This window comes from Salvelinus fontinalis, chromosome 36 (assembly GCF_029448725.1).
Source record: "Salvelinus fontinalis isolate EN_2023a chromosome 36, ASM2944872v1, whole genome shotgun sequence".
Lineage (NCBI taxonomy): Eukaryota > Metazoa > Chordata > Actinopteri > Salmoniformes > Salmonidae > Salvelinus > Salvelinus fontinalis.
Window position 1 is genome coordinate 29,935,655 of NC_074700.1, and position 26,807 is coordinate 29,962,461.

Below are 26,807 nucleotides of genomic sequence, written 5' to 3' on the forward strand. Positions count from 1 at the left end.
CAAGGAGGAGGCCATAGATGGATTCGTCTCCCGCGTCATTCTTGGGGGTGTCTGAAGCCAAGTGGGTGACTGAAGTCTGCTTGATTGAAGCGGGGTACATGGGTCCCCCTCCTCTTCCGCTTCCCTCCTTTTCTGGAATTGTATTTAATATAACTGTATCAATAAGCCCGACTGTTCTGTCATCACCCTGAGAGACATTCCAAATTAAAACGACCAGATATTACTGTTTCTAATGAAGGTACATTTTCAACAGACCTGTGAATTTCCTGCAATACTCTGTACTCATCATTCAAATCCAATCAAACTTTATTTACATACAATGTTTTATGACAATCTATGATAGATCTATTCATCTGAGAGACACAGTATGAATGGCCTGGAGTTGCTCTCTCGTAAGAGTGTTGTCCACATCCTGTCTTTTTATTCCCATCTTCTGACTGAAGATTTTCTTTCTTCTGTCTGTTTCTCTCTCTTTGTGGATATTATCCATATGTTTCAGCAGATGAGTCTTCTGAGTGAATCTTTTACCACAGACTAAGCAGCCATGTTGTTTCTCTCCTGTGTGAGTCAGTATGTGCAAGTTCAGGTTTCCCTTCCGATTGAACATTTTCCCACAGTCTCTACAGCTAAATGGTTTCTCTCCTCTATGAATGCGTATATGTTTAGTAAGGTGCTCCTTACGATTGAAGCTTTTCCCACAGTCACCACAGCTAAAGGGTTTCTCTCCTGTGTGAGTCTGTCTATGTTTAGTTAGGTGCTCCTTGCGATTGAAGCTTTTCCCACAGTCACCACAGATAAATGGTTTCTCTCCTGTGTGAATACTCATGTGCCTGGACAGATGTCCTTTTTGTTTGAAGGTCTTCCCACAAAAGGGGCAGGTGCAGGGTTTCCCATTGTGACAGAGTTGGACATGGGCCTTCTGTTTACAGGTGGAGTTGTAGCGTTCACTTAGGCTCTTCTTGGCGAGAGTCACATGCCTCTGCAGGTCAGCTTCCAGAGCTTTTCTGGACATGATGCTGGGCTTGGAACGGTGTTTCTCCATTGGTCGATGGAGATCCAAAGGTGGGCTGGGATCCAATAGTGGACTGTTGTAAAGTCCTACTGGGTCAATTCTTACAGCAGAGCTGTGGCTGGAGGCATTGTTTTGATTATCTGGAGGGTCACAGTGAATGTCGAGACCCTTTAGGTGGGCCACAGTGCCAAAAGAGGTGAGATACATTGGTTTAGGTTCACTCTCTCTGTTCTCCACAGTCTGGGTTTGGGGAAGAGTCAAGAACCAAAGATGGTCCTCCTGATCACATTCACTTTTCACAGAAGTTGAAGGGAATATGGAGTGTTTGGTATGAAAGAGCCCTTGAAGCTGCTCTTCCTCCTGACTGGTTCTCAGTTCCTCCTGTTCCTCTTTAATCTGTATGGTCTCTGGGTCATCCTGCCCCAGACTGGGACTCCACTCCTGCTCACAGTGCTGCTGCTCAGGGGGAACCTCCTCTTCAGAGACAGAGAGCTGCAGGGAGTCTGGAGGGAAGGAGAGGAGGAGCAGAGGTTACCTAGACAGTCATTAGACAAGTAAGTATTTCACTGTTAGTCTACACCGGTTGTTTACTCAACATGTGGCATAACATTTGATCTGAGGGTTGGGGTCAATTTGAATTTAAGCCTGTAAATTAAATATAAAGTAAACTCAAATTCGAATCCAATAACAACAAAAATATGTATATTTTAAATGAACTCTTAATACATTAAAAAGCAATTTATTTCTAAAGTGTGTCAATTCATTGATTATAAATTAAAATAACTTCCTGGTTTTCGTGACAAAGACTATGTTTTTACCCATGTATGGTAAACGTAAAAAAAAACGTACAATTGTTGAAATGGTGATCACTGTTAGCCTAAACAGTGTGGAGTGTATTAATTGAGTAGAGCTATAGCTAGCTATCAGTAGCGCTACATACTAACCTATTTTACATAGCGTTATCTCAGGTGTGATCCGCAGAAGTCTCCGTAGCCGATCATTCTCCTCCTGGTAGTCCACTACCGTTTTCTCAACAGCCCCGAAAATCTCTACTGCAGCCGCCATTAAACGCGCATTTAAAAACACTCGCAACAACTGTAGTTTAGACATATTTCAGTCGACTGAGAGTTGGAAATTCAGCTACTATGGCTTCGTCAACGAAGAAAGAATGGCTGTCACAAACAAACCATACCCGCTGACAATTTCTTGTGCTGCGTTCATAACCTTCTTCTTTGCTGATGTTTATTGGCGGACTACACTCATAAGGTGTATTGCCGCCACCTACTGTACGGGGTAATACAAAAAAATACCCCAAAAACAAAAAATGTTGTGGATGAACAAATCATACTAAATTACCAACAACAAATAAATTAACACGGACCAAATTCACGCCACTACCCTGAATGTCAAACAAAAACGGTACTATTCAGATCCTTACACCTGGAAGGGGGGGAACTTATTAATTCAGTACGCCCTGTAATATTTTAGCTGTAAAGTCCTGGAGATCCAGAAATATATTTGCCCCTTGACACTGATGTCTAGCTTCTTTGATTTATTTTATTAGTTTGACTCGTGCAATTTATCACTTTCGTTATAAACGCAACAAAGTCCACTTTCTTCACTATTAGTATTGCGGGACCCTTCTCCTGCATGGCATTCACTGCAGACTCTGGGGCCATCCATTACCATCTCCACTCTACTCACTCCTTCGGCTATTTTCACTGCCTCCACATAGGAGACCTGCTGGATGGCCCTGATCCTAGCTAATGCGACCTCTTTCATCCGTACAGGGCACTCGTCACAATTACAACAACGTGCTTCATCTGACTCTTCAGCTACTACACAGTTATTCCTTCTACAAACACTTGCCACGTGTCCTAACTGTTTACTATTGTAACACTTCTGTCTCACCGCATATCTCACATAACCAAGTTTACATGAATTGGGAGAACCACTTCACCAAACGACAGTAAAACCGACAGCTTTTGCTCCTTCCTTCTGTCTATCATTCGATTCAATCGACGTGCGTCTACCACTCCTGGGCCCTCATTTATCAATGTTGCCGACGAACAGAAATGTTCATAAACTATGCATGCGATCATTTCTAAGCAAAGTGTGGGATTTATCAATTTGTACTTATGCTTGAGAATGTGCGTAAATGTAAGCACACCTCTGACCATGCGTACGCACAGGACCTTGTGGGTGAAAAGTCAAACTGCTAACGAAATACCATCCTTCACCTGGAGAAAAGTTTGACATACTGGACCAAATCATAAACTATGAAGAAAAAAGATAATACATTAGTAGTTTATTCATGTAGTTCTTTTATAGACACTTAATCTACTAATAGTTTTCTCAGGGTGCTATCGATATCATAAACATGAAACCATTTAAGCCTAATTGAATAATAAAGTCAATTAGAAAGAGAGTGGAATATATAAGGTTGGAGGCAGTTTAGTTAAACCAGTTAAATAATATAAAAGACAACACCGAGGCATTGTGACTTGTCCAAAATGGCAAATCTTGCATTGCTGGAGGATGTGGCTCAAGCTGCATTACACAGGGAGCGTGTTTTCAATGAGTATGCAGATTTTTTATACTAGATTTCGTTTTCCAAGGCATATTTTATTGTATCTCTGCAACCAACTCTCTCCAGTATTAGAAAGGGAGACGAAACACACCAATGCCATCCCAGTGCATACCCAAGTCCTCTCCACCCTGGGATTTTTGGCCACTGGAACATTCCAACGGGAGATTGGTCTGGCATTTCACAACCAACCAGGAGCCGAATATTGCCTGCAGTCCTTCATGGCATTATTTCATTGACCCCCACAATACATACAGGTCCCGTACACTGCTGTGCAACAGGCCAGAGTGAAAAGGGATTTCCATACCATAGCTGGATTTCCCAATGTCATTGGAGCAATTGACTGCACCCACATCGCAGTAAAAGCACCGTCATTGAACAAATGCAACTTCAACAGAAAAAGTTTCCACTCTGTCAATGTGCAGGTGTAACAGATGTGAAATGGCTAGCTAGGTAGCGGTGGTGCGCGCTAGCAGCCTTTCAGTCGGTGACGTCACTTGCTCTGAGACTTGAAGTAGTGGTTCCCCTTGCTCTGCAAGGGCCGCGGCCTTTGTGGAGCGATGGGTAAAGACGCTTCGTGGGTGACTGTTGTTGATATGTGCAGAGGGTCCCTGGTTTGCGCCCGGGGCGAGGGGAAGGTCTAAAGTTAAACTGTTACACAGGTCATCTGTGATTCACATTTGGCTTTGTTGAATGTAGGTGCCAAATGGCCAGGTGGGACACATTATTCTTTCATTGTGCAGAACAGTTCAGTCAGGCCTTAACCTCCAGGAAGGAGATTTTGTGGAGCGATGGGTAACGATGCTTCGTGGGTGACTGTTGTTGATGTGTATTGGTAAGTGACTTGTGTTTTATTTTCCATGTTAGACCTCTACTGAGAAACAATATCTGAATGTTGTGTTCATAACTGCAGAAAAACATGGCTGATGACTCCCCTCACAAACCCCTCAAACCAACAAGAGGCAAGGTACAACCAAGCCCACGCACGCACAAGATCAACAGTGGAGCGCACCATAGGCCTGCTGAAAGGGCGTTGTGCTTGTCTGGGACAGGAGGCACACTGCAATACCAGCCTAGCAAGGTTTGCCTCTGAAATGACATTCCTTCAAATGCCATGACGTGAATGTAATACAATGTGTAAATTCCTTTTTAGGTTTGTCAAGGCTTGCAGTGTGCTCCACAACTTTGCATTCAAAAATGGCATTCCGCTGAATGATCCACTCAGACCTGATGAGCCCATGCCTGACAGGGTGTGTTTCCCACCACCCATAGCTCTGGCACTGAGGACAAGAGTCAATATCATACATAGCTATCTGTTCTTCCAAATATTGTAATCAAATCGACAAGGAAAACACATTTACATTGCACCAGAATTTATTGTCTCACATGTTTGACACAATCATCAAGTTCTTTCAATGATTGATTTATCTCTCTCAGGCCGTTGCGCACATCCTCCAGTTGCTGTTTGAGTCCAAGAATTGATGTGTTGATTTCTTCTTGTTGTTTCAGGACTGACTGCGTCAGTCAAAACATGCGGGGCGGCTGAAGCGCTCGACCAAAGAGGACACCCTTCTGGTAGGCCTGGGGATGAGGGGGTTAGAGGACACCCTTCTGGTAGGCCTGGGGATGAGGGGGTTAGAGGACACCCTTCTGGTAGGCCTGGGGATGAGGGGTCAGAGGACACCCTTCTGGTAGGCCTGGGGATGAGGAGTCAGAGGACACCCTTCTGGTAGGCCTGGGGATGAGGGGTCAGAGGACACCCTTCTGGTAGGCCTGGGGATGAGGGGTTAGAGGACACCCTTCTGGTAGGCCTGGGGATGATGGGTCAGGGGACACCCTTCTGGTAGGCCTGGGGATGATGGGTTAGAGGACACCCTTCTGGTAGGCCTGGGGATGAGGGGTTAGAGGACACCCTTCTGGTAGGCCTGGGAATGAGGGGTCAGAGGACACCCTTCTGGTAGACCTGGGAATGAGGGGTCAGAGGACACCCTTCTGGTAGGCCTGGGAATGAGGGGTCAGAGGACACCCTTCTAGTAGGCCTGGGGATGAGGGGTCAGGCAAATCCTCCACATCTGTCAAGATTTCATGTTTTTTTATTTTATTAATTTTGTTACATTTGTTTTGTCATATATATTTGTTATATTTGTTGTCAAGAAAAAATATTTAGATGTGATCCATATCTGAATATTAAGTTTGCGAAAATAAAGCTTGACTTACCATCAGTTGGTGTGTCTGGTATTCCTTCAGGGTCTGGGAGAGATTCCTCAGTATCACCATCACAAATGATGCCAGACAATGAGATCTCTCTAATTATGCTGCCAGTACGCTGGTCCATAGCAGACAGTGAAGAGTCACTCTACCCTCCTCCTGTTGCACATATATCCCTTTTGTGGATCAAATTTTATTTTATTTTTGCATATGTTTTCAAATATTTTTAATTCCATGAACTGTTCTGCACTCAGATGAGGCAGAATTTACCACCGCTCTAACCTGCTCCCAAGTGACATTTCTGGCAGCTTTAACGGGAAGGTATGTGACCATAAATGGTCATTTAGGGCGGTTCTTTATGTAAATGAGACTTCACGTGCACTAGCACAGTGTTTAAGAACGTGTCTGATTTATCAAGGTAAAATATTCACAGGTGTGTGTAAATCAACAATCTACATTTTCTTCATACAATTTCATTTAGAAGCTTTTCTACGCAATATTGATAAATGAGGGCCCTGGAATGTTATCCCTAAACCACACAGCCTCTATGTCCAACAAAACACCAGAGATGCCCTTCTCTATGAAAGATGCAAGAGTTTGTGTTCTCGAAGTAGCACCCATATTGTTTGCGTTCCTTGTTCTTTTTCTTCTTCTTTGAGGTTTAACGACAGTTGGCATCCAATATGTTGCATTACCGCAACTTACTAGACCAGAGTACAACTCCCTTATACTTTGCTTAAAAAAATATATATATATACAAAATATACAAATACCCTACCATCTAACACAGGGGTGAGAAATTACACTACACTCACAAAAAATTCAAAAAATGTATCAAATAAAAACAACTACTTCCACTATTTAAATCTATTTAGTCCTACCTCATGCCAACAACGTGAAAGGATGGGACATCACCACTTAACACACCCTGTAACTCTTCTGATGTCAAATCTCGCACACCCAAATACCTCTCTGCGGCTTGTGTTCCATCCCTGCCGTACAGTTGATAACCATTACTATAAATGCTAAAATCCAATCTTACTGAAGCATATATCACTTGTTGGGTAATCCCTTTGTACTGGTACAGATCTACTAGTCACACCACTCTTCTCAGGATCCCTCCCCCTTGACCCATCTTCTCTTCTTTCTTCACTGCCTCAGCATATGACAACTTCTGCACTACTATAACCCTGGAAACCTCAACCTGCCTCTCTCTCACTGGACATTTCTGATCCCCAGCCACATGGGAACCCCTACAATTAACACATACCACTACTTTCCCCAAAGCTACACATTCCTTTGTCTCATGCCCTTCTGCACACTTCTCACACCTAGGAACCTCCCTCCTACACACTGCTACACACTACAAGCCCATACGCTTGAGACCTGTAACAAGGTAATGTATTTGGCACAAAAGCTCATACAGGATAACTAACATCACTTTGTCGGGCAAAGACTCAACATCAAAACTCTAAAGAACAGATAATGACTCTTGTTTCTCCACTCTCGCCACCCTGTCTGCGTCGCACCAAACAACGAGCATCACAAACACCGGGAATCTTCTCCTTCAGTTGGTCAACTTTTACATTTACTGCTACCCCAGTAGTCACTCCTTTCAAGGATGCCCTTTTCTTGAGAGCGAAACAATTCACATTTCTTTCCCCCATTCGTTTTTTCTCCATTTCCAACTTTTTCTCCATTTCCTCTGCACTACTCGCCGCCATTTCCCTTCCTCTAATCCCGCCTCAGTGTTGTGTTTTCTTCATACTTCCAGCCTCTGCATTCATAACCAATTAGGAAAGTGTTTTTTACCACATAGGACTGGGAAAAATACATTGAACGCCCCTCCGGTAATTACTAGTGGGAAACTCATCTATCATCCCTGAGCTCCAACTTCTCCCACATGCTGACCTCTGACATCACCTACTAAGGAAATGACCTTGATAACGACAAAACATTATTTATAAAAAGCAATTTATTAATGTGTTTTTTGAACACTATAAGTTGTTTACAAGCATGATAGCTGTACGTTTAGTTTATGGTTGACGCAGCTTGTTGGCCATTAGCCAATCTGTGCTTCTCAACGAGTTCAAAGACCGTGAATGTATCCAACTGGTATTTACAACAGGCAATTACCACCTTCCCACTTGGTTATTCCTGAAACCCCACCTCTTTAAGGAATACCTAGGATAGGATAAAGTAATCCTTCTAACCCCCCCCCCCCCCCCCCCCCTTAAAAGAGTTAGATACACTATTGTAAAGTGGTTGTTCCACTGGATATCATAAGGTGAATGCACCAATTTGTAAGTCGCTCTGGATAAGAGCGTCTGCTAAATGACTTAAATGTAATGTAAATGTTATGAACGCAGCCTTTGTTGTCACTATCAGAGCTATACAACAGGCAATTACCACCTTCCAACTTGGTTATGAACGCAGCCTTTGTTGTCACTATCAGAGCTATACAACAGGCAATTACCACCTTCCCACTTGGTTATGAACGCAGCCTTTGTTGTCACTATCAGAGCTATACAACAGGCAATTACCACCTTCCAACTTGGTTATGAACGCAGCCTTTGTTGTCACTATCAGAGCTATACAACAGGCAATTACCACCTTCCCACTTGGTTATGAACGCAGCCTTTGTTTTGTTACTATCAGAGCTATACAACAGGCAATTACCACCTTCCCACTTGGTTATGAACGCAGCCTTTGTTGTCACTATCAGAGCTATAAAAAAATATATTCTTTGTTTTAGCACAGACAAAGATGGTGGATAAATGAAGATGGTTTACTCAGGCGGTTTACCATTGAAAAAAATGTTGTCAGTTCCTGTCAATAGCAGCTTGGTCTGTTCTACTTATACTGAACAAAAATATAAAACCAACATGTAACATTTTCAACGAGTTTACTGAGTAACAGTTCATATAAGGAATCAGTCCATTTAAATAAATTAAATTGGGCCCTAATCTATGGACTTCACATGACTGGGCATGGGCGCACCCACTGATGAGCAAGGACCAGCCAATTAGTTTCCCCCCACAAAAGGGCTTTGTTACAGACCAAAATATCCCTTATCCTTTTACACCCAGTGGCCTATCCACACATTAGAGTGCCAGACTCCGTTTTATTGTTCTTCAAACCGGGATGATGGACATCGAGACAGAGGACAACTAGATCTCCCAAGGGACCAAGCCCCAAGGAGATGACTGTCCACGACGGCAGATACAGCATCCTAAATGAATGGAGGACTACGTAGTCAACCACCCACACACTCTAATAACCGTTCCAAGTGGGCATGTCCACCGAGGTGAGGTTATTCAAACTGGTGAGTCCTCCCCCCACAGGTCAGCTACAGGCAAGCCAAGCCCCCGGAAAAAGAAGACCTTGAGGAGGATTCTGATGAAGAGGATCATCCTCATCCTCAACAAAGTGAACTGTTGAGCCCAAGCCAGCCACAATAAAAGGTTGTTAAAAGCACCTCCAAAGAAGGGGGGGGGGGGGTTAACAGCAGTTAACCCACTGTTCCTAGGCCATCATTGTATATAAGAATTTGTTCTTAACTGACTTGCCAGGTTAAATAATTTAAAAAACTATGTTTAGCCACTGATTGGTTGGTACTTCAGAAATTGTGTGCAGTCTTACATTACATTCAATGTATCTGGGATAATGACATGAGGTGTTTACTGGCTCTTTGGTTTATATTGAGCACATGTGGTCTTAGTTAGTGAAATTTACAAGAAGCCTGGCGTCACTTCTGAAACATAATGAATACATGCCTTGAATATTTTTGGTCATCAGAGTGTATTTTCTCTCCTTTTCTGTCGCAATAGTTGAATCTTTTATATGTCCCTCCCTTATTTAAAAAGTGTGACAGTTTTGTGATCTCCATTTAACTAGGCAGGTCAGTTAAGAACAAATACTTATTTTCAATGACGACCTACCGGGGAACAGTGGGTTAACTGCCTTGTTCAGGGGCAGAACAACCGATTTTTTACCTTGTCAGCTCAGGGATTCGATCTTGCAACCTTCTGGTTTATAATCCAACGCTCTAACCACTAGGCTACCTGCCGCTCCTACACTAACTACTAGGCAGGTAGATCGGACACTACTAAAGGCTATGAGCTTTTTTGGTATTTTCTCAACTGTACTGGTTTACATTTAATATGTCTCAAAGTCAGGTTTGATTTGACCGTTTGATTGACTGAACACAAAGGTGTTGTACCCTGGAAACTTGAGCTGAAGCATGCCCTCTGCCTAAGGGTCCTAGATGGACCTTTATTAGGTTTTAAACCCACTGTGTTTGCCTGGCTACCCATCCACATCGCTCTGGCCAACTGATGTTTCTTCTCCACGTTGAGTCTGGATTTGCCAACCTCCCCAACAATTTCTAGAATGTGAACACATTCTGACCGTTCTGATTGGTCCCAGAAACCGAAGGGTTGGGCTAGAGCCGGCCTACACGACGACATCATTAACTGTGGTACTCTGATTGGTTAGACTTGTTAGAGAAGATCCAATCGCTGATTAATTTGTTGTGTACAACGCCCCTCATTTCGAAGTCACACAAATGACAGTTTCAGACTGAATGTATGCAGCGATAGATAGAGCAGAGGAATTAAATTCAAGGTGAGTCGTTATGTAAGCCTAACATGTCGCTTTATATCACACCAGGGTCTACTAACTCACGAGATCTACTTTTTTCACCACGATAAACCGTTTCAATCTGTCTCTGACAGAATCGACCTCACTGACTTATTAAAGATAGAATCCACATTAGGGGAAACAGTGCTACTGTTCACCCCCAGCGCCATTGTTAGCGTTTTTGTTTTGTTGACTAAATGTAAATGAGCAGCGTGGTGAAACAACTTGCAGAACGTCAGTGGAGGCTGCTGACGGGAGGACAGCTCATAATAATGTCTGGAACTGATTCCGCTCCAGCCATTACGAGTCTGTCCTCCCCAATTAAGGTGCCACCAACCTCCTGTGCAGGACATATTCTTCTGTTCTATCGAAGCGTGCAGTGATGTCAGAGGGAGAGAAAAAATCTGTGTTCGTTGTTTGCTGTAACTTCTTTGCTGTTATAATATCCCAAACAGACGTGGCAATTTCACCATTAATGATTCCAGCTTTAAAGAGAATAATTTATACTGCTTTTACTGTGAATTAAGCAGTAGGACCAGTCAATCAATTCTGGCTGGGTGATTCAATAAGTTGTGTCCACTTAAAGACACTTAAGGACTTAAGGGTCAACTTAAGCCCCCCCCCCCCCCCAAAAAAAAAAAATTGGTTATGCAATGTTGACAATACATTAATGTGTGGAGACAAACGTTTTTTTCAATTTCAATTTATTTTAGAAGAAATAGGTAATTTAAGAAAAGTGCAAAGGTGCCAATATATTTTGCCGCACCTCTATGATAACCACTGTTTGTCTAAGTGTAGTTATTGTTTCTCTTTACTACGGGTCTGTAGGCTGCCTTACACAGTAGTAAACTCCCATCCAGCTGGCGGCGCTGTTGTGCATTTCTGGGCTCACCACCCACTAGAATAAAATGAATTTTCTAAAATTCGTTGACTAGTGCACGGAAGTAGGATTGGAGACGACTTGTTTTGATTGTCAACGTTCCCTGTGTGGAGTAAAGAAAGACCAACTGACTGAACTAAATAGGCTACCCAACTCTCCTTCGACTGAAAATGTCTAAACTACAGTTGTTGAGTGTGTTTTTAAATGAGCGCTTAACGGCGGCTGTTGTGGAGATTGTCGGGGCAGTTGAGAAAACGGTAGTGGAGTACCAGGAGGAGAATTATCGGCTACGGAGACTGCTGCGGATCACACCAGATATACCACTAACGTTATCTAGAATAGGTACGTAGCTATGCACGTATAAATAAGAATGAATAGAACGGGCTTGCAACTGATGCGGCTCATGCAATGGGGATGCATTTGTTGTAATGTCATTTGAGTTGATTCAACAAATCACAGCACAGATTGTTGGATATACCTCCTGCTGTGCTCCTATGTGTACACTCGTAATGGCCGCCATCCAAACATTATACCATAATTGACTTGAATAGGGACACTCGTTCGAATCATTCTTATTTCTGTGGCTATGTAGCCTTTGATCGTGACTCTCAGTAAAAGGAGTTTAGGAACATTAACACGCATCACTTGCGGTACGGTTTTGTAAGCATAAGGACCTTATCTTTCATATCATCGAGAAATACACAATGTTAAATTGCTACCTTTTTATAGGGTTAATGTTTTCACAACGCCATATCTCCACGAGGGAGTTATTTTATGCTGGTCCTGGTTGAACCGGACAAAGAGGCTGATCGGTCATTTTGTCGACAATGTAGCATGGCGCATCAATCAGAAACATACAACATATATTTTCCGTAAAATAAATGTTTGCATTTTCTAACTAGTTTATCAAAAGCAATCACAGAACCTTACTAATTAGCCAATAACACATGCTTAATTATGTCACTTATTTTGAGCCGACTTTACTTTGGCCCCTGGGTGAGAATAATCGACCCCCCTCATTGTTATTGAATTATTAATATACAGCTACTGTATGATAGCTAGCAAATTAATTAGCTAACCAACGTTAGCCTGTCTAGCTGGAACTTCTGAAGGAAAATTTATATTTCTACAATTTCGAAAAGATAACCAAACAAAATACTTTTTACGGGGTGTGTTTGTGCAGTCATGTGCATTAGTTTCACAATTTCAAACTTATTTCCATTCGTGTTTACTTACACTTGTATGTTGACTTCTCCATTGTTTTTAAATTTTCGCTGTCTTATCTTAGCGGATGTACAATCGTCGCAAATTGAATTATGGGGAGTTTCAGGCCCCGGAGTGAACATAATTGTACACACGCAAGCTCGACTAAATACGACAGCTAAGGGGCTTACGTTGCAAATTTCCCTTGCTTGGCTAATGATTTAGACCGCCCGCCAAGATGGCGATGGGGATTCCCCCAAGGGCATAAGGCGAGGGTAAGTAGACGAGGGTGTGTCTTTTAATATGTTTGAACTGCAAGCCAGAGTTGATTACTTGAGCTAATTAGCTGCTTCTCATAACACCTGTGTGTAAAATATGAAATATGAATAGAAGACGGATGCCACTGAAAAAAATACTGTCGACTGAAACTGTTAAAACAGTGTAGAGGAAGTGTGTGTTTTGCATTCGTGAAATTATTTTGATGTGATATGAAAGGAGAGGGATTTATGTTTCTAGAACCAGACCGGAATTGAGAACCGATTCACATTTAAATGGAGTGTTTGGCTGTTTTGGCTTGCAGAGTCATTTCACCGTTTAAACAGAACATGTAAGGAAGGTCCTTGGACTAAGGTGTAACAGGCTCATTTTAGTCCAATATTAAGCTAGGTGTGTATCTAGATCTAGTGATTGCTAGCTATAGTTATACTCAACTGTTTAGGCTAGCCAACAGTACTCACCATTTTTTAAATAGATTTTTAACCCTAAAGCCACCAACATATTTTGACCCCAATAAGAAACTATTGGAAAAATCAACAATCAGAGCAGGCATTAGACGTAATTAATGTTATCTGAAAATGAAAATTACAAAAACTTTTGCAAAATCACAGTTAATTTGCATGTTATGAACAAAATTAAACATTTCTCTTTTGTGGCCTATAATGTGCAGCTTTTCTCCATAGTACAATCCACATTAGTACTAAAAAGCTGACTTACCATCATTTGATTATAGTATCATTTATTTTCATAATGTTTAAATAAATATACATTTTGTCATATTTATGTGGTTAAAAATGTGGTATACTTAATTTTATTGACAAAAAAAAGTGATTAATCTATAGATCTTGAGAGACATTGACCAAAATATGGCTTTGTTTTCTTTATTTACTCACCCAGTTTTAGCATCGCTGTAAGTGACACAAGTTTACATGGACACAATAATACGACAATTGTGAATAGTCAGATTAATATAATAGTTTGATTAAAATGTTTACATGCTTGGCAAGAAGAACAATTTCCCTAATAATCCCGTTTACACGGACACATCTGAAATCAGGCTGCCCGATGGGACTTTTGATCAATGCAAAAAAAACGCCAAATCCAAATAAATGTAGCATTACTGTAAGTGAAACAATGGGAGTGGTGGGTGCTATGGCAACATGCTTCAAAAAAGCATGTCCAAGTCACTTCAAACCCAAATGGTATAGCACCCACAATATCATAAAACGTTGCACACATAGAATACTGGAGGATATTATAGGAATTCTGGTATTTATAACATTTTCAGTATAATGCTATAGTAAAACACTTTTTCTGCGGAATACACACCATATTTTCCATGACAATATGTGGAGCCTCAAATAGAATTGCAATTTATAACAGTCAAAAACCAATTCAAATCAAATTTTATTGGGCACATATACATGGTTAGCAGATGTTAATGCGAGTGTAGCGAAATGCTTGTGCTTCTAGTTCCGATCGTGCAGTAATATCTAACAAGTAATCTAACAATTTCACAACTACCTTATACACACGTCTCCCCCTCTTCAAAGGGGGAGACACTCTAGACCCAAACTGCTACAGACCTATATCTATTCTACCCTGCCTTTCTAAGGTCTTTGAAAGCCAAGTTAACAAACAGATTACCGACCATTTTGAATCTCATCGTACCTTCTCCGCTATGCAATCTGGTTTCAGAGCTGGTCATGGGTGCACCTCAGCCACACTCAAGGTCCTAAACGATATCATTACCGCCATCGATGAGAGACATTACTGTGCAGCCGTATTCATCGACCTGGCTAAGGCTTTCGACTCTGTCAATCACAACATTCTTATTGGCAGACTCAACAGCCTTGGTTTCTCAAATGATTGCCTCGCTTGGTTCACCAACTACTTCTCCGATAGAGTTCAGTATGTCAAATCGGAGGGCCTGTTGTCCGGACCTCTGGCAGTCTCTATGGGGGTGTCACAGTGTTCAATTCTCGGGCCGACTCTCTTCTCTGTATACAACAATGATGTCGCTCTTGCTGCTGGTGATTCTTTGATCCACCTCTACGCAGACGACACCATTCTGTATACCTCTGGCCCTTCGTTGGGCACTGTGTTAACTAACCTCCAGATGAGCTTCAATGCCATACAACTCTCCTTCCGTGGCCTCCAACTGCTCTTAAATGCAAGTAAAACTAAATGCATGCTCTTCAACCGATCGCTGCCCACCCGTCCAGCATCACTACTCTGGACGGTTCTGACTTAGAATATGTGGACAACTACAAATACCTAGGTGTTTGGTTAGACTGTAAACTCTCCTTCCAGACTCACATCAAACATCTCCAATCCAAAGTTAAATCTAGAATTGGCTTCCTATTCCGCAACAAAGCATCCTTCACTCACGCTGCCAAACATACCCTCGTAAAACTGACCATCCTACCGATCCTCGACTTTGGCGATGTCATTTACAAAATAGCCTCCAACACTACTCAACAAATTAGATGCTGTCTATCACAGTGTCATCTGTTTTGTCACCAAAGCCCCATATATTACCCACGACTGCGACCTGTATGCTCTCGTTGACTGGCCCTCGCTACATATTCGTCGCCAAACCCACTGGCTCCAGGTCATCTATAAGTCTTTGCTAGGTAAAGCCCCACCTTATCTCAGCTTACTGGTCACCATAGCAGCACCCACCCGTAGCACGCGCTCCAGCATGTATATCTTACTGGTCACCCCCAAAGACAATTCCTTCTTTGGCCGCCTTTCCTTCCAGTTCTCTGCTGCCAATGACTGGAACGAACTGCAAAAACCTCTGAAGCTGGACACTCTTACCTCCCTCACTAGCTTTAAGCACCAGCTGTCAGAGAAGCTCACAGATCACTGCACCTGTACATAGCTCATCTGTAAATAGCCCATCCAATCTACCTTATCCCCATACTGTATTCATTTATTTATCTTGCTCCTTTGCGCCCCAGTATCTCAACTTGCACATTCATCCTCTGCACATCCTACCATTACAGTGTTTAATTACTATATTGTAATTACTTTGCCACCATGGCCTATTTATTGCCATACCTCCCTTATCCTACCTCATTTGCACATGCTGTATATAGATTTTCCTACTGTATTATTGATTGTATGTTTGTTTATTCCATGTGTAACTCTGTGTTGTTGTATGTGTCGAACTGCTTTGCTTTATCTTGGCCAGGTCGCAGTTGCAAATTAGAATTTGTTCTCAACTAGCCTACTTGGTTAAATAAAAAATATGTAAAGGGATGAATAAGAATATGTACATATAAATATATGGATGAGCGATGGCCGTGCGACATAGGCAAGATGCAGTAGATGGTATAAAATACAGTATATACATATGAGATGAGTAATGTAGGATATGTAAACATTATTAAAGTAGCGTTATTTAAAGTGACTAGTGATACCTTTATTAAGTCCATTTATTAAATTGGCCAGAGATTTGAGTCTGTATGTTGATGGCTGTTTAACAGTCTGATGGCCTTGAGATAGAAGCTGTTTTTCAGTCTCTCGGTCCCTGCTTTGATGCACCTGTACTGACCTCGCCTTCAGGATGATAGTGGGGTGAACAGGCAGTGGCTCGGGTGGTTGTTGTCCTTGATGATCTATTTGTATTTTGATGCTTAAAATTAAAACTAAGACGTTTTGTGGTTGGATTTGCAGTATGTATTTAGTTTGAGAAGTAAGCTAGCAACTTTTAACAGACTGTTTCGTCTGGACAAACAAAACGGTTGCTTAGCAACCAGATACTGACATGTTCTGTGGAGGGGGGAAAAAAGTGAGTTCCAATATTTGCATAATCGTTGTGATTGGAGGATAGCTGAGGGTTGTTGAATCAGGATTAAATACTTTGTTCTCCTCGGGCTCATTAATGATAGAATGTTCATATTTGAAGATGGCAGAAAGGCCAGTCTTTTTGGCACATGACATGGAGTACAGGGAGTAGAATGTTGGATAAATAAACTGGTACCTAGTCTCTGTTTAGAAGCTGGCCCTAGCTATCTGCTTGGCTGTATAGAATACAGTCTCTGTCTAGAAGCTGGCCCTAGCTATCTGCTAGGCTGTATAGAATACAGTCTCTGTCTAGAAGCTGGCCCTAGCTATCTGCTAGGCTGTATAGAATACAGTCTCTGTCTAGAAGCTGGCCCTAGCTTACTGCTAGGCTGTATAGAATACAGTCTCTGTCTAGAAGATGGCCCTAGATATCTGCACTCAGGCACGGCTAAAGGCTGTATAGATCATAGAGATTTACACGTCACCTGTGTGATTAAAATTTCTGCTCCTCCTTCCCTCCAGACTCCCTGCAGCTCTCTGTCTCTGAAGAGGAGGTTTCCCCTGAGCAGCAGCATTGTGAGCAGGAGTGGAGCCCCAGTCTGGGACAGGAGGACCCAGAGCCCACACAGATTAAAGAGAAACAGGAGGAACTCAGGACCAGTGAGGAGGAAGAGCAGCTTCAAGGTCTGGAGCCTGATATCATAGAGTTCGATTTCACTCCTCCTTGTGTGAAAAGGGAATGTGATCAGGAGGACTCACTTTGGTCCTTGACTCTTCCTCAAACCCAGACTGTGAAGAGCAGAGTGAGTGACTCTAAACCAGTGGATCTCAAACCTTTTGTCACTGTGACTCACCTAAAGGATCTTGACATTCTCTGTGATCCTCTAGATAATCAGAACATTGCCTGCAGCCACAGCTCAGCTGTAAGCAGAAACCCAGTAAGACTTGACAGCAGCCCACCATTGGATCTGAACCCAATAATGGGGGAAACCTGCACCTGGCCCTTTTGTGGCAAGACCTTCAAACAAAAAGGACATCTGTCCAGGCACATGAGGGTTCACACAGGAGAGAAACCGTTTAGTTGTGGTGACTGTGGGAAAAGCTTCAGTCAGAAGGGGACACTAACCATGCATAAACTGACTCACACAGGAGAGAAACCGTTTTGTTGTTTTTTTTGCTGTAAAAGCTTCAGCCAGAAAGGGGACCTAATGAGGCATATACTGACTCACACGGGAGAGAAACCATTTAGCTGTGGTGACTGCGGTAAAGGCTTCATTCGCAAGGAACACTTAACTGCACATTTACAGACTCACACAGGAGAAGTGTCGGTCTTAAGCAGAACCTAACCATGCAGAAACTGTCTAAACCGTTTAGCTGTGGTGACTGTGGGAAATGCTTCGGTGTCAAGGGGAACCTAACTGTTGACATACAGACACAGGATGATACATTTTTATTTGTGGTGACTGTGGGGAAAGGCTTCAATCATAAGATGGACCTAAGGAGGCATAAACTGACTTACAGTGCATTTGGAAAGTATTCAGACCCTTTGACTTTTTCCACATTTTGTTACATTACAGCCTTATTCTAGAATTGATTAAATAATAAATGTCCTCAATCTACACACAATACCCCATAATGACATCACAATACACCATAATGACATCACAATACTCCATAATGACAGTGAAAACTGTTTTTTACCATTTTTTCCCACTTTTTAAAATATTTTTTAACATATTTACATAAGTATTCAGACCCTTTGCTATGTGATAATAAAATTGAGTTCGGGTGCATCCTGTTTCCATTGATAATCCTTGATGTTTCCTTTGGAAAATTCAGTTGATTGGACATGATTTGTAAAGGTACACATCTGTCTTTTATAAGGTCCCACAGTTGACAGTGGATGTCATATCAAAAGCCAAGCCATGAGGTTGAAGGAATTGTCCATAGAGCTCCGAGACAAGATTGTGTCAAGGCACTGGGGAAGGGTACCAAAACATTTCTGCAGCATTGAAGGTCCCCAAGAGCACAGTGGCCTCCATCATTCTTAAATGGAAGACGTTTGGAACCACCAAGACTCTTCCTAGAGCTGGCCGCCCGGCCAAACTGAGCAATCAGGGGAGAATGGCCTTGGTCAAGGAGGTGACCAAGAACCAGATGGTCACTCTGACAGAGCTCTATAGTTCCTCTGTGGAGATGGGAGAACCTTCCAGAAGGACAACCATCTCTGCAGCATTCCACCAATCTGGCCTTTATGGTAGAGTGGCCAGACGGAAGCCACTCCTCAGTAAAAAGGCATGTGGCAGCCCCCTTTGAGTTTGCCAAAAGGCACTATAAGGGATTTATATACACTGCTCAAAAAAATAAAGGGAACACTTAAACAACACAATATAACTCCAAGTCAATCACACTTCTGTGAAATCAAACTGTCCACTTAGGAAGCAACACTGATTGACAATAAATTTCACATGCTGTTGTGCAAATGGAATAGACAAAAGGTGGAAATTATAGGCAATTAGCAAGACACCCCCAATAAAGGAGTGGTTCTGCAGGTGGTGACCACAGACCACTTCTCAGTTCCTATGCTTCCTGGCTGATGTTTTGGTCACTTTTGAATGCTGGCGGTGCTTTCACTCTAGTGGTAGCATGAGACGGAGTCTACAACCCACACAAGTGGCTCAGGTAGTGCAGCTCATCCAGGATGGCACATCAATGCGAGCTGTGGCAAGAAGGTTTGCTGTGTCTGTCAGCATAGTGTCCAGAGCATGGAGGCGCTACCAGGAGACAGGCCAGTACATCAGGAGACGTGGAGGAGGCCGTAGGAGGGCAACAACCCAGCAGCAGGACCGCTACCTCCGCCTTTGTGCGAGGAGCACTGCCAGAGCCCTGCAAAATGACCTCCAGCAGGCCACAAATGTGCATGTGTCTGCTCAAACGGTCAGAAACAGACTCCATGAGGGTGGTATGAGGGCCCGACGTCCACAGGTGGGGGTTGTGCTTACAGCCCAACACCGTGCAGGACGTTTGGCATTTGCCTATGATTTCACACGGAGGGTTTCAGATATACGTTATGTTTTTCAACATTTTATGTGAATAAAGTTTGATTTGATTCAAATTGATGATGTAATGATTAAACAGGAAATAGTATTGTAGGAAGCTCACAGGTCTGCTGTTCTGTCGGATGTTTTCACGTTATTAAAAACAGGAATTCCTGGGCATTTTGTTTTAGAGTATCTCTCAGGTGATGAGAGAGTAGTTATTGATACATGGGAAACATATATATACTTTCCAGAATATATCTTCCTTCCATCTGTCCAAAAGTGTTTCTCATCCATTTTGACCTAATGCTGCTTATTCATGATATTGTTTTGAATCTTTTGGGAAGTAATGATTTACAGTCGACTCCTCGTAAGTACACTTTGTAGAAATGCAAACTTAGTTTTAAGTATACTATATTGTTTTTCAGTCCCAACTCAATAAAAGTATTTATAAAATCTCCTTATAACTGCATTCTGTAGTTTAGTGCATGCTGTCACATCAGTCCCTAACCGTTGCAGTTATCAGGAGTCATCTGTGTTACAATTTCTTATTTTGAAATATTTATATTTTATATGAATGTATTTTATTTTATAGTTCAATACAACACAATGACACAGTGGAATATTGCTTAAGTCGTACAACTACAATAGGACAACAATATGATAGTGACAACAGGACAGTCAGGTAAGCATTCACAATCCGGTCTTTATCCAGAATCTGTTGGGTCATCCAACCAGGGCATCAGGAGGGATCAGCCAATCGCGAAGAAGAAAATGTACTACTTTAAAATGGAGATAGCCTCAATGGCGCTGCCCATGCTGTCACAGATACAAAGATGAGTCCTTTATCTATCTCTTAGGGTTTTACACCTGTCACACATTGGGGAAACATGGAGGTAGATTCTATATAGTTTACACCTGTCACACATTGGGGAAACATGGAGGTAGATTCTATATAGTTTACACCTGTCACACATTGGGGAAACATGGAGGTAGATTCTATGTAGTTTACACCTGTCACACATTGGGGAAACATGGAGGTAGATTCTATATAGTTTACACCTGTCACACATTGGGGAAACATGGAGGTAGATTCTATATAGTTTACACCTGTCACACATTGGGGAAACATGGAGGTAGATTCTATATAGTTTACACCTGTCACACATTGGGGAAACATGGAGGTAGATTCTATATAGTTTACACCTGTCACACATTGGGGAAACATGGAGGTAGATTCTATATAGTTTACACCTGTCACACATTGGGGAAACATGGAGGTAGATTCTAAATAGTTTACACCTGTCACACATTGGGGAAACATGGAGGTAGATTCTATGTAGTTTCATTTTGGAGTAATGAAGTATGTGCATTACTTTGTTTTGTATCAATTGATCCCTGGTGGTATTGATGGAACAAGAGTGAATTCTAGACGGGGCTTCTCTCCAGATATCATCCAAGATCTTAATATTGAACTCTTCACCCCAGATCTCCTTGTGGTGACTAGTAGAGGCCTCTGCATAGTTGGAGAAAAAGGAGACAAACTGGGAGACGAGGTGTTTTGAGTTGGGAGGGCTCTGTAATAGGTTATAAAATGATACAAACTGGGAGACTAGGGTATGGCCTTAATGTCCATGTACTCTTATAATCTCCACCCAGCACAGCCAGAAGAGGACTGGCCACCACTCAGAGCCTGATTCCTCTCTAGGTTTTTTCCTAGCTTCCTGCCTTTTCGAGGGAATTGTTCTTAGCCACCGTGTTTCCGTCTGGCCCTTCTACCATAAAGGCTTGATTGGTGGAGTGCTGCAGGGATGGTTGTCCTTCTGGAAGGTTCTCCCATCTCCACAGATGAACTCTAGAGCTCTGTCAGAGTGACCATCAGGTTCTTGGTCACCTCCCTGACCAAGGCCCTTCTCCCCCGATAGCTCATTTTGGCCAGTCGGCCAGCTCTAGGAAGAGTCTTGGTGGTTTTAAACTTCTATTTAAGAATAATGGAGGCCACTGTGTTATTGGGGACCTTCAATGCGGCAGACATTTTTTGGTACCCTTCCCCAGATTTGTGCCTCGACACAATCCTGTCTCAGAGCTCTATCGACAATTCCTTCAACCTCATGGCTTGGTTTTTTCTCTGACATGCACTGTCAACTCTGGGACCTTATATAGACAGGTGTGTGCCTTTCCAAATCATGTCCAATCACAATTTATTTTTATTGAAATAGCATAACTGGCTAGCTTTGCCATTCTGACGCCGATGCATTTCATTGGAGATATTAAATATTTATTTTGATCAGCTGAGGGTAAAGGGTCAAAGGCCATTTCCAAGTAAAAGGACCCATGAGCATCAACATGTGAAATTCATTGGAGCATATCAAATGAATATATTAATAAAGGCATAGATACATGTTTTGACAATTTTTAGGAATAAGCAAAGGCTTTGATTTCTGGTTTAAAAAATGGGAAAGGGGTCTTAAACATCTACCAGACAAATATATTAGAAATACATTAAAACACAATAATACTGAACTTAAGACCACTAAGGAAGGCCAACTAATAACATTTTTTTTTCATTTTGCAGAAATGATTTGCCTAATGTGAGTTTTTAAGAGAATTACCTAGTGTCTTGTTATTGTTACAAAAACCCCACATACAGTTAGCTCCAATAGTTTTGGCACAGTAACAAAATTTTTCTTGTTTTGGCTCAGTTTTGACTACATTAATACCACATATAAGTGAATTTGATTAATACACATCAAAGTGAATTTGTCCCAATACTTTTGGTCCTCTAAAATGTGGGGATTATCTACAAAACGTGTTGTAATTTCTAAACGGTTCACCCGATATGGATGAAAATACCCTCAAATTAAAGTTGACAGTCTGCACTTTAACCTCGTTGTCATGGTATCATTTCAAGTGCTGGAGTACAGAGCCAAAACAATAATAAACATTGTCAGTGTCCCGATACTTTTGGAGCTCGCTGTATCTTTAAGATAGTTTTCTAATTTCTCTCCCTCATAAGGAAGGATAATGAAAGTTTACAGAAGTAAGAAGTATAGTTGGACCTACCAATTAATTATTGTGTTTGTTTATGATTTATGAAGTGCTTTAAAACTGTCATTCTGTTACGAAATACATAACAGACTTAGCGAAAAAAATTATTATGCATTTCTGTGTAGTACAGATCAGGGACCCGTGATGTCATTCAGTTACTGTCATTCTGTAATCAGGTGTTCATCCACTTCAGGGTCAATTTAAATACACACTGAACAGAAATATAAATGTGCAAACTGCAACAATCTCAATGATTTTACAGAGTTACAGTTCATATAAGGGAATCAGTCAACTGAAAAAGTAATATAATCATTAGGCCCTAATCTATGGATTTCCAGAGATATGGATCTGTTGGTCACAGATACCTTTTAAAAAAGGTAGAGGTGTGGATCAGAAAACCAGTCAGTATCTGGTGTGACCACCATTTGCCTCGTGCAGCGTGACAAATCTCCTTCACATAGAGTTGATCAGGCTGTTGATTGTGGCCTATGGAATGTTGTCCCACTCCGCTTCAATGGCTGTGCGAAGTTGCTGGGTATTGGTGGGAACTGGAACATGCTGTCGTACACGTCGACCCAGAGCATCCCAAACATGCTCGATGGGCGACATGTTTGGTGAGTATATAGGCCGTGGAAGAACTGGGATATTTTCAGCGTCAAGGAATTGTGTAAAGATCCTTGCAACATGGGGCTGTGCAGTATCATGCTGAAACATGAGGTGATGGCCGTGGATGAATGGCATGACAATGGGCCTCAGGATCTCGTCACAGTGTCTCTGTGCATTCAAATTGCCATCGATAAAATGCTATTGTTATGACTGCCCATACCATAACCCCACCGCCACCATGGGGTACTCAGTTCACAATGTTGACATCAGCAAACCGCTCACCCACACTACGCCATACACGCTGTCTGCCATCAGCCCGGTACAGTTGAAACCAAGATTAATCCATGAAGGGCACACTTCTCCAGCGTGCCAGTGGCCATCGAAGGTGAGCATTTGCCCACTGAAGTTGATTACAATACCGAACTGCAGTCAGGTCAAGACCCTGGTGAGTACGACGAGCACATAGATGAGCTTTCCTGAGTCGCTTTCTGACAGTTTGTGCAGAAATTCTTCAGTTGTGCAAACCCACAGGTTCATCAGCTGTCTGGGTGGCTGGTCTCAGACAATCCTGCTGGTGAAGAAACCAGATGTGGAGGTTCTAGGCTGGCGTGGTTACACATGGTCTGCGGTTGTGAGGCCGGTTGGATGTACTTCCAAATTCTCTAAAACGGTGTAGGAGGCGGATTATGGTAGAGAAATGAACATTCTCTGGCAACAGCTCTGGTGGATATTCCTGCAATCAGCATGCCAATTGCACTCTCCCCCAAAACTTGAGCCATTTTTGGCATTGTGTTGTGTGACAAAACTGCACATTTTAGTGGCCTTTTATTATCCCAGCAGAAGGTGCACCTGTGTAATGATCATTCCTTTTAATCAGCTTCTTGACATGCCACACCTTGGCAAAGGAGAAATGCTCACTAACAGGGATGTAAACAAATTTGTGTGCAAAATTTGAGAGAAATACGTTTTTTGTGCATATGGAGGATTTCTGGAATCTTTTATTTCAGCTCATGAAACATGGGACCAACACCTTACATTTTGTTTATATTTTTGTTCAGTATATAGTTTTTTAAACTCGAGGTGTAATATTATAGCTGACATCCCATTCTTTCTGCAGACATCTTTCAATCTTGACTCAGAATAGATATTTAACCGTTTTTAGAAAACTTGGGTCACATAAAAAACATACAGAGATTTTACCGTCATTCAGTTACCAAACTTTACATCTGCGCTGTTCTTCAAGTAAATGTGTTTTTGTCAACTTTTCAGTGGACATTTTTTAAAGTTGTCCTTTTGCAAAGAGTTTGTTCAACTTTGGAATTAATGTTTTTTGTTTGGCTTACATTTAAAAAAAAATCTAACTCTGCGCCTCAACTCTATCTAAAAAAACAGCAACTATTGATTCTTGATTGTGATACGCTTTTTTGGAAACCTAAAAACTGAACTTCATAATCGCCCAAAAAATACAAATGATTCGAGCCAATGTTTATTTTTGATCCCACCCCTTGTTTCCATTCACTCAGGGAGTGTTGTAGTTCAGGTCAAAGTGCAACACGAAACACCTCTGTGGGAATCTGTGGTAAAACAGCATCGGTGTATGTTATTTTGGGTTGATATAAAAGTTGAGTTTCTAAGGTTTCCAAAACCGTATTGAACACAACAATTATTGAGGGTTAGACAGAGTGTCAGGACTTTTGTACACATTAGCCACAGTGAGTTCCATAGTAGGAATGAGAACCCAAGTCTTATATGGGTTGTGTTAAGAAGAGCATATACCTAGCTGGACTCAGGCACGTCTAAAGGCTGTGTAGATCATAGACATCCATGCCAATAAAGCCATTTGATATTTTAAAATCATAGAGATCTATAATTCAGCTGTATGATTAAAGTGTTCTATTTAATTGTGTGGTATATAAATAACCTCTGCTCCTTCCCTCCAGACTCCCTGCAGTTCTCTCTTTCTGTCTCTGAAGAGGAAGTTCCCCCTGAGCAGCAGCAGCAGCACTGTGAGCAGGAGTGGAGCCCCAGTCTGGGACAGGAGGACCCAGAGACCACACAGATTAAAGAGGAACAGGAGGAAGTCAGGACCAGTCAGGAGGAAGAGCAGCTTCAAGTTCTGGAGGCTGATATCGTAGAGTTCCAATTTACTCCTTCCTGTGTGAAAAGTGAATGTGATCAGGAGGACCCACTTTGGTCCTTGACTCTTCCCCAAACCCAGACTGTGGAAAACAGAGAGAGTGACTCTAAACTAGTGGATCCCAAACCTTTTGTCACTGTGACCCACATTAAGGGTCTCTACATTCCCTGTGACCCTCCAGATAATCAAAACAATGCCTCCAGCCACAGTTCAGCCGTAAGCAGCGACACAGTAGGACTTGACAGCAGTCCACCATTGGATCCCAGCCACCATTGGATCCCAGTCCACCATTAGAGAAACACTGTTCCAAACCCAGCACCACGTCAAGAAAAACTCACCACTGCCATGACTGTGGTAAAACGTTTGCTCTAAAAGCTGACCTGCAGAGGCATATGACTCTCGCCAGGAAGAGACCCAACGAATGCCACTTCTGCCAAAAACGCTACATCTCCACCTGTAAACTGGGGGCTCATGTCCAACTCTGCCACGTAGAGAAACCCTGCACCTGTTCCATTTGTAGCAAGTTCTTTAAACTCAAAAAATAACTTTCCAGGCACATGAGGACTCACGCAGGAGAGAAATGTTTTAGCTGTGGTGATTGTGGGAAAGGCTTCAGTCTCAAGAAGGACCTAACCAGGCATAAACTGACTCACACCGGAGAGAAACCATTTAGCTGTGGTGACTGTGGGAAAAGCTTCAGTCAGAAGGGGAACCTAATTGAACATAAAAGGACTCACACAGGAGAGAAACGGTTTAGCTGTGGTGACTGTGGGAAAAGCTTCAGTCAGAAGGGGAACCTAATTGAACATAAAAGGACTCACACAGGAGAGAAACCATTTAGTTGTGGTGACTGTGGGAAAAGATTCCGTGTGAAGAGTAATCTGTTTATGCATGTTAAAAACATCCACAAAGAAAGAAAACTATTGGGGCATTGACGTGCACATCAGAAGTGGAAAAGTTCCCAATAAGGAAGTTGCAATTCAAATGCTTTATTATCTAAATGTTGAAAGTGTTTGTGGGCGACGGAGAGAAACAAAATGGTGCAGTTTGAGGCCATGTGGCGGAGAGGGATGCGGGTGCTGGAGATGGGAGTGTGAGAAGGTGGGTCTGGGCAGGGTGATGCGGGCGCTGGAGATGGGAGTGTGAGCAGGTGGGTCTGGGCAGGGTGATGCGGGCGCTGGAGATGGGAGTTTGGGCAGGTGGGTCTGGGCAGGGTGATGCGGGCGCTGGAGATGGGAGTGTGAGCAGGTGGGTCTGGGCAGGGTGATGCGGGCGCTGGAGATGGGAGTGTGGGCAGGTGGGTCTGGGCAGGGTGATGCGGGCGCTGGAGATGGGAGTGTGGGCAGGTGGGTCTGGGCAGGGTGATGCGGGCGCTG

General features: G+C 42.5%; 1 protein-coding gene and 1 pseudogene across 1 annotated transcript; one reads left to right on the forward strand and one right to left on the reverse strand.

Annotated features, from left to right (window-relative positions):
• Positions 1-288: 288 nt before the first annotated feature.
• LOC129835586 (zinc finger protein 37 homolog) lies at positions 289-2,252 on the reverse strand. Its single transcript, XM_055901284.1, has 2 exons — positions 1,957-2,252; positions 289-1,515 (listed from the first exon to the last, which is right to left on the reverse strand). Exons 1-2 carry the CDS (start codon positions 2,120-2,122, stop codon positions 350-352), a joined length of 1,332 nt encoding a protein of 443 aa, XP_055757259.1. The 5' UTR covers positions 2,123-2,252; the 3' UTR covers positions 289-349.
• Positions 2,253-11,391: 9,139 nt separating this feature from the next.
• Positions 11,392-26,517, forward strand: LOC129835657 (zinc finger protein 91-like; annotated as a pseudogene).
• The last annotated feature ends 290 nt before the right edge of the window (positions 26,518-26,807 follow it).

Excerpts from the sequence above, each read along its gene's own strand:
- LOC129835586 (XM_055901284.1), bottom strand. The coding sequence starts at position 2,122 with ATGTCTAAACTACAGTTGTTGCGAGTGTTTTTAAATGCGCGTTTAATG. Across the intron at positions 1,516-1,956 it reads GATAACGCTATGTAAAATAG|ACTCCCTGCAGCTCTCTGTC; the intron begins GTTAGTATGTAG and ends CCTTCCCTCCAG.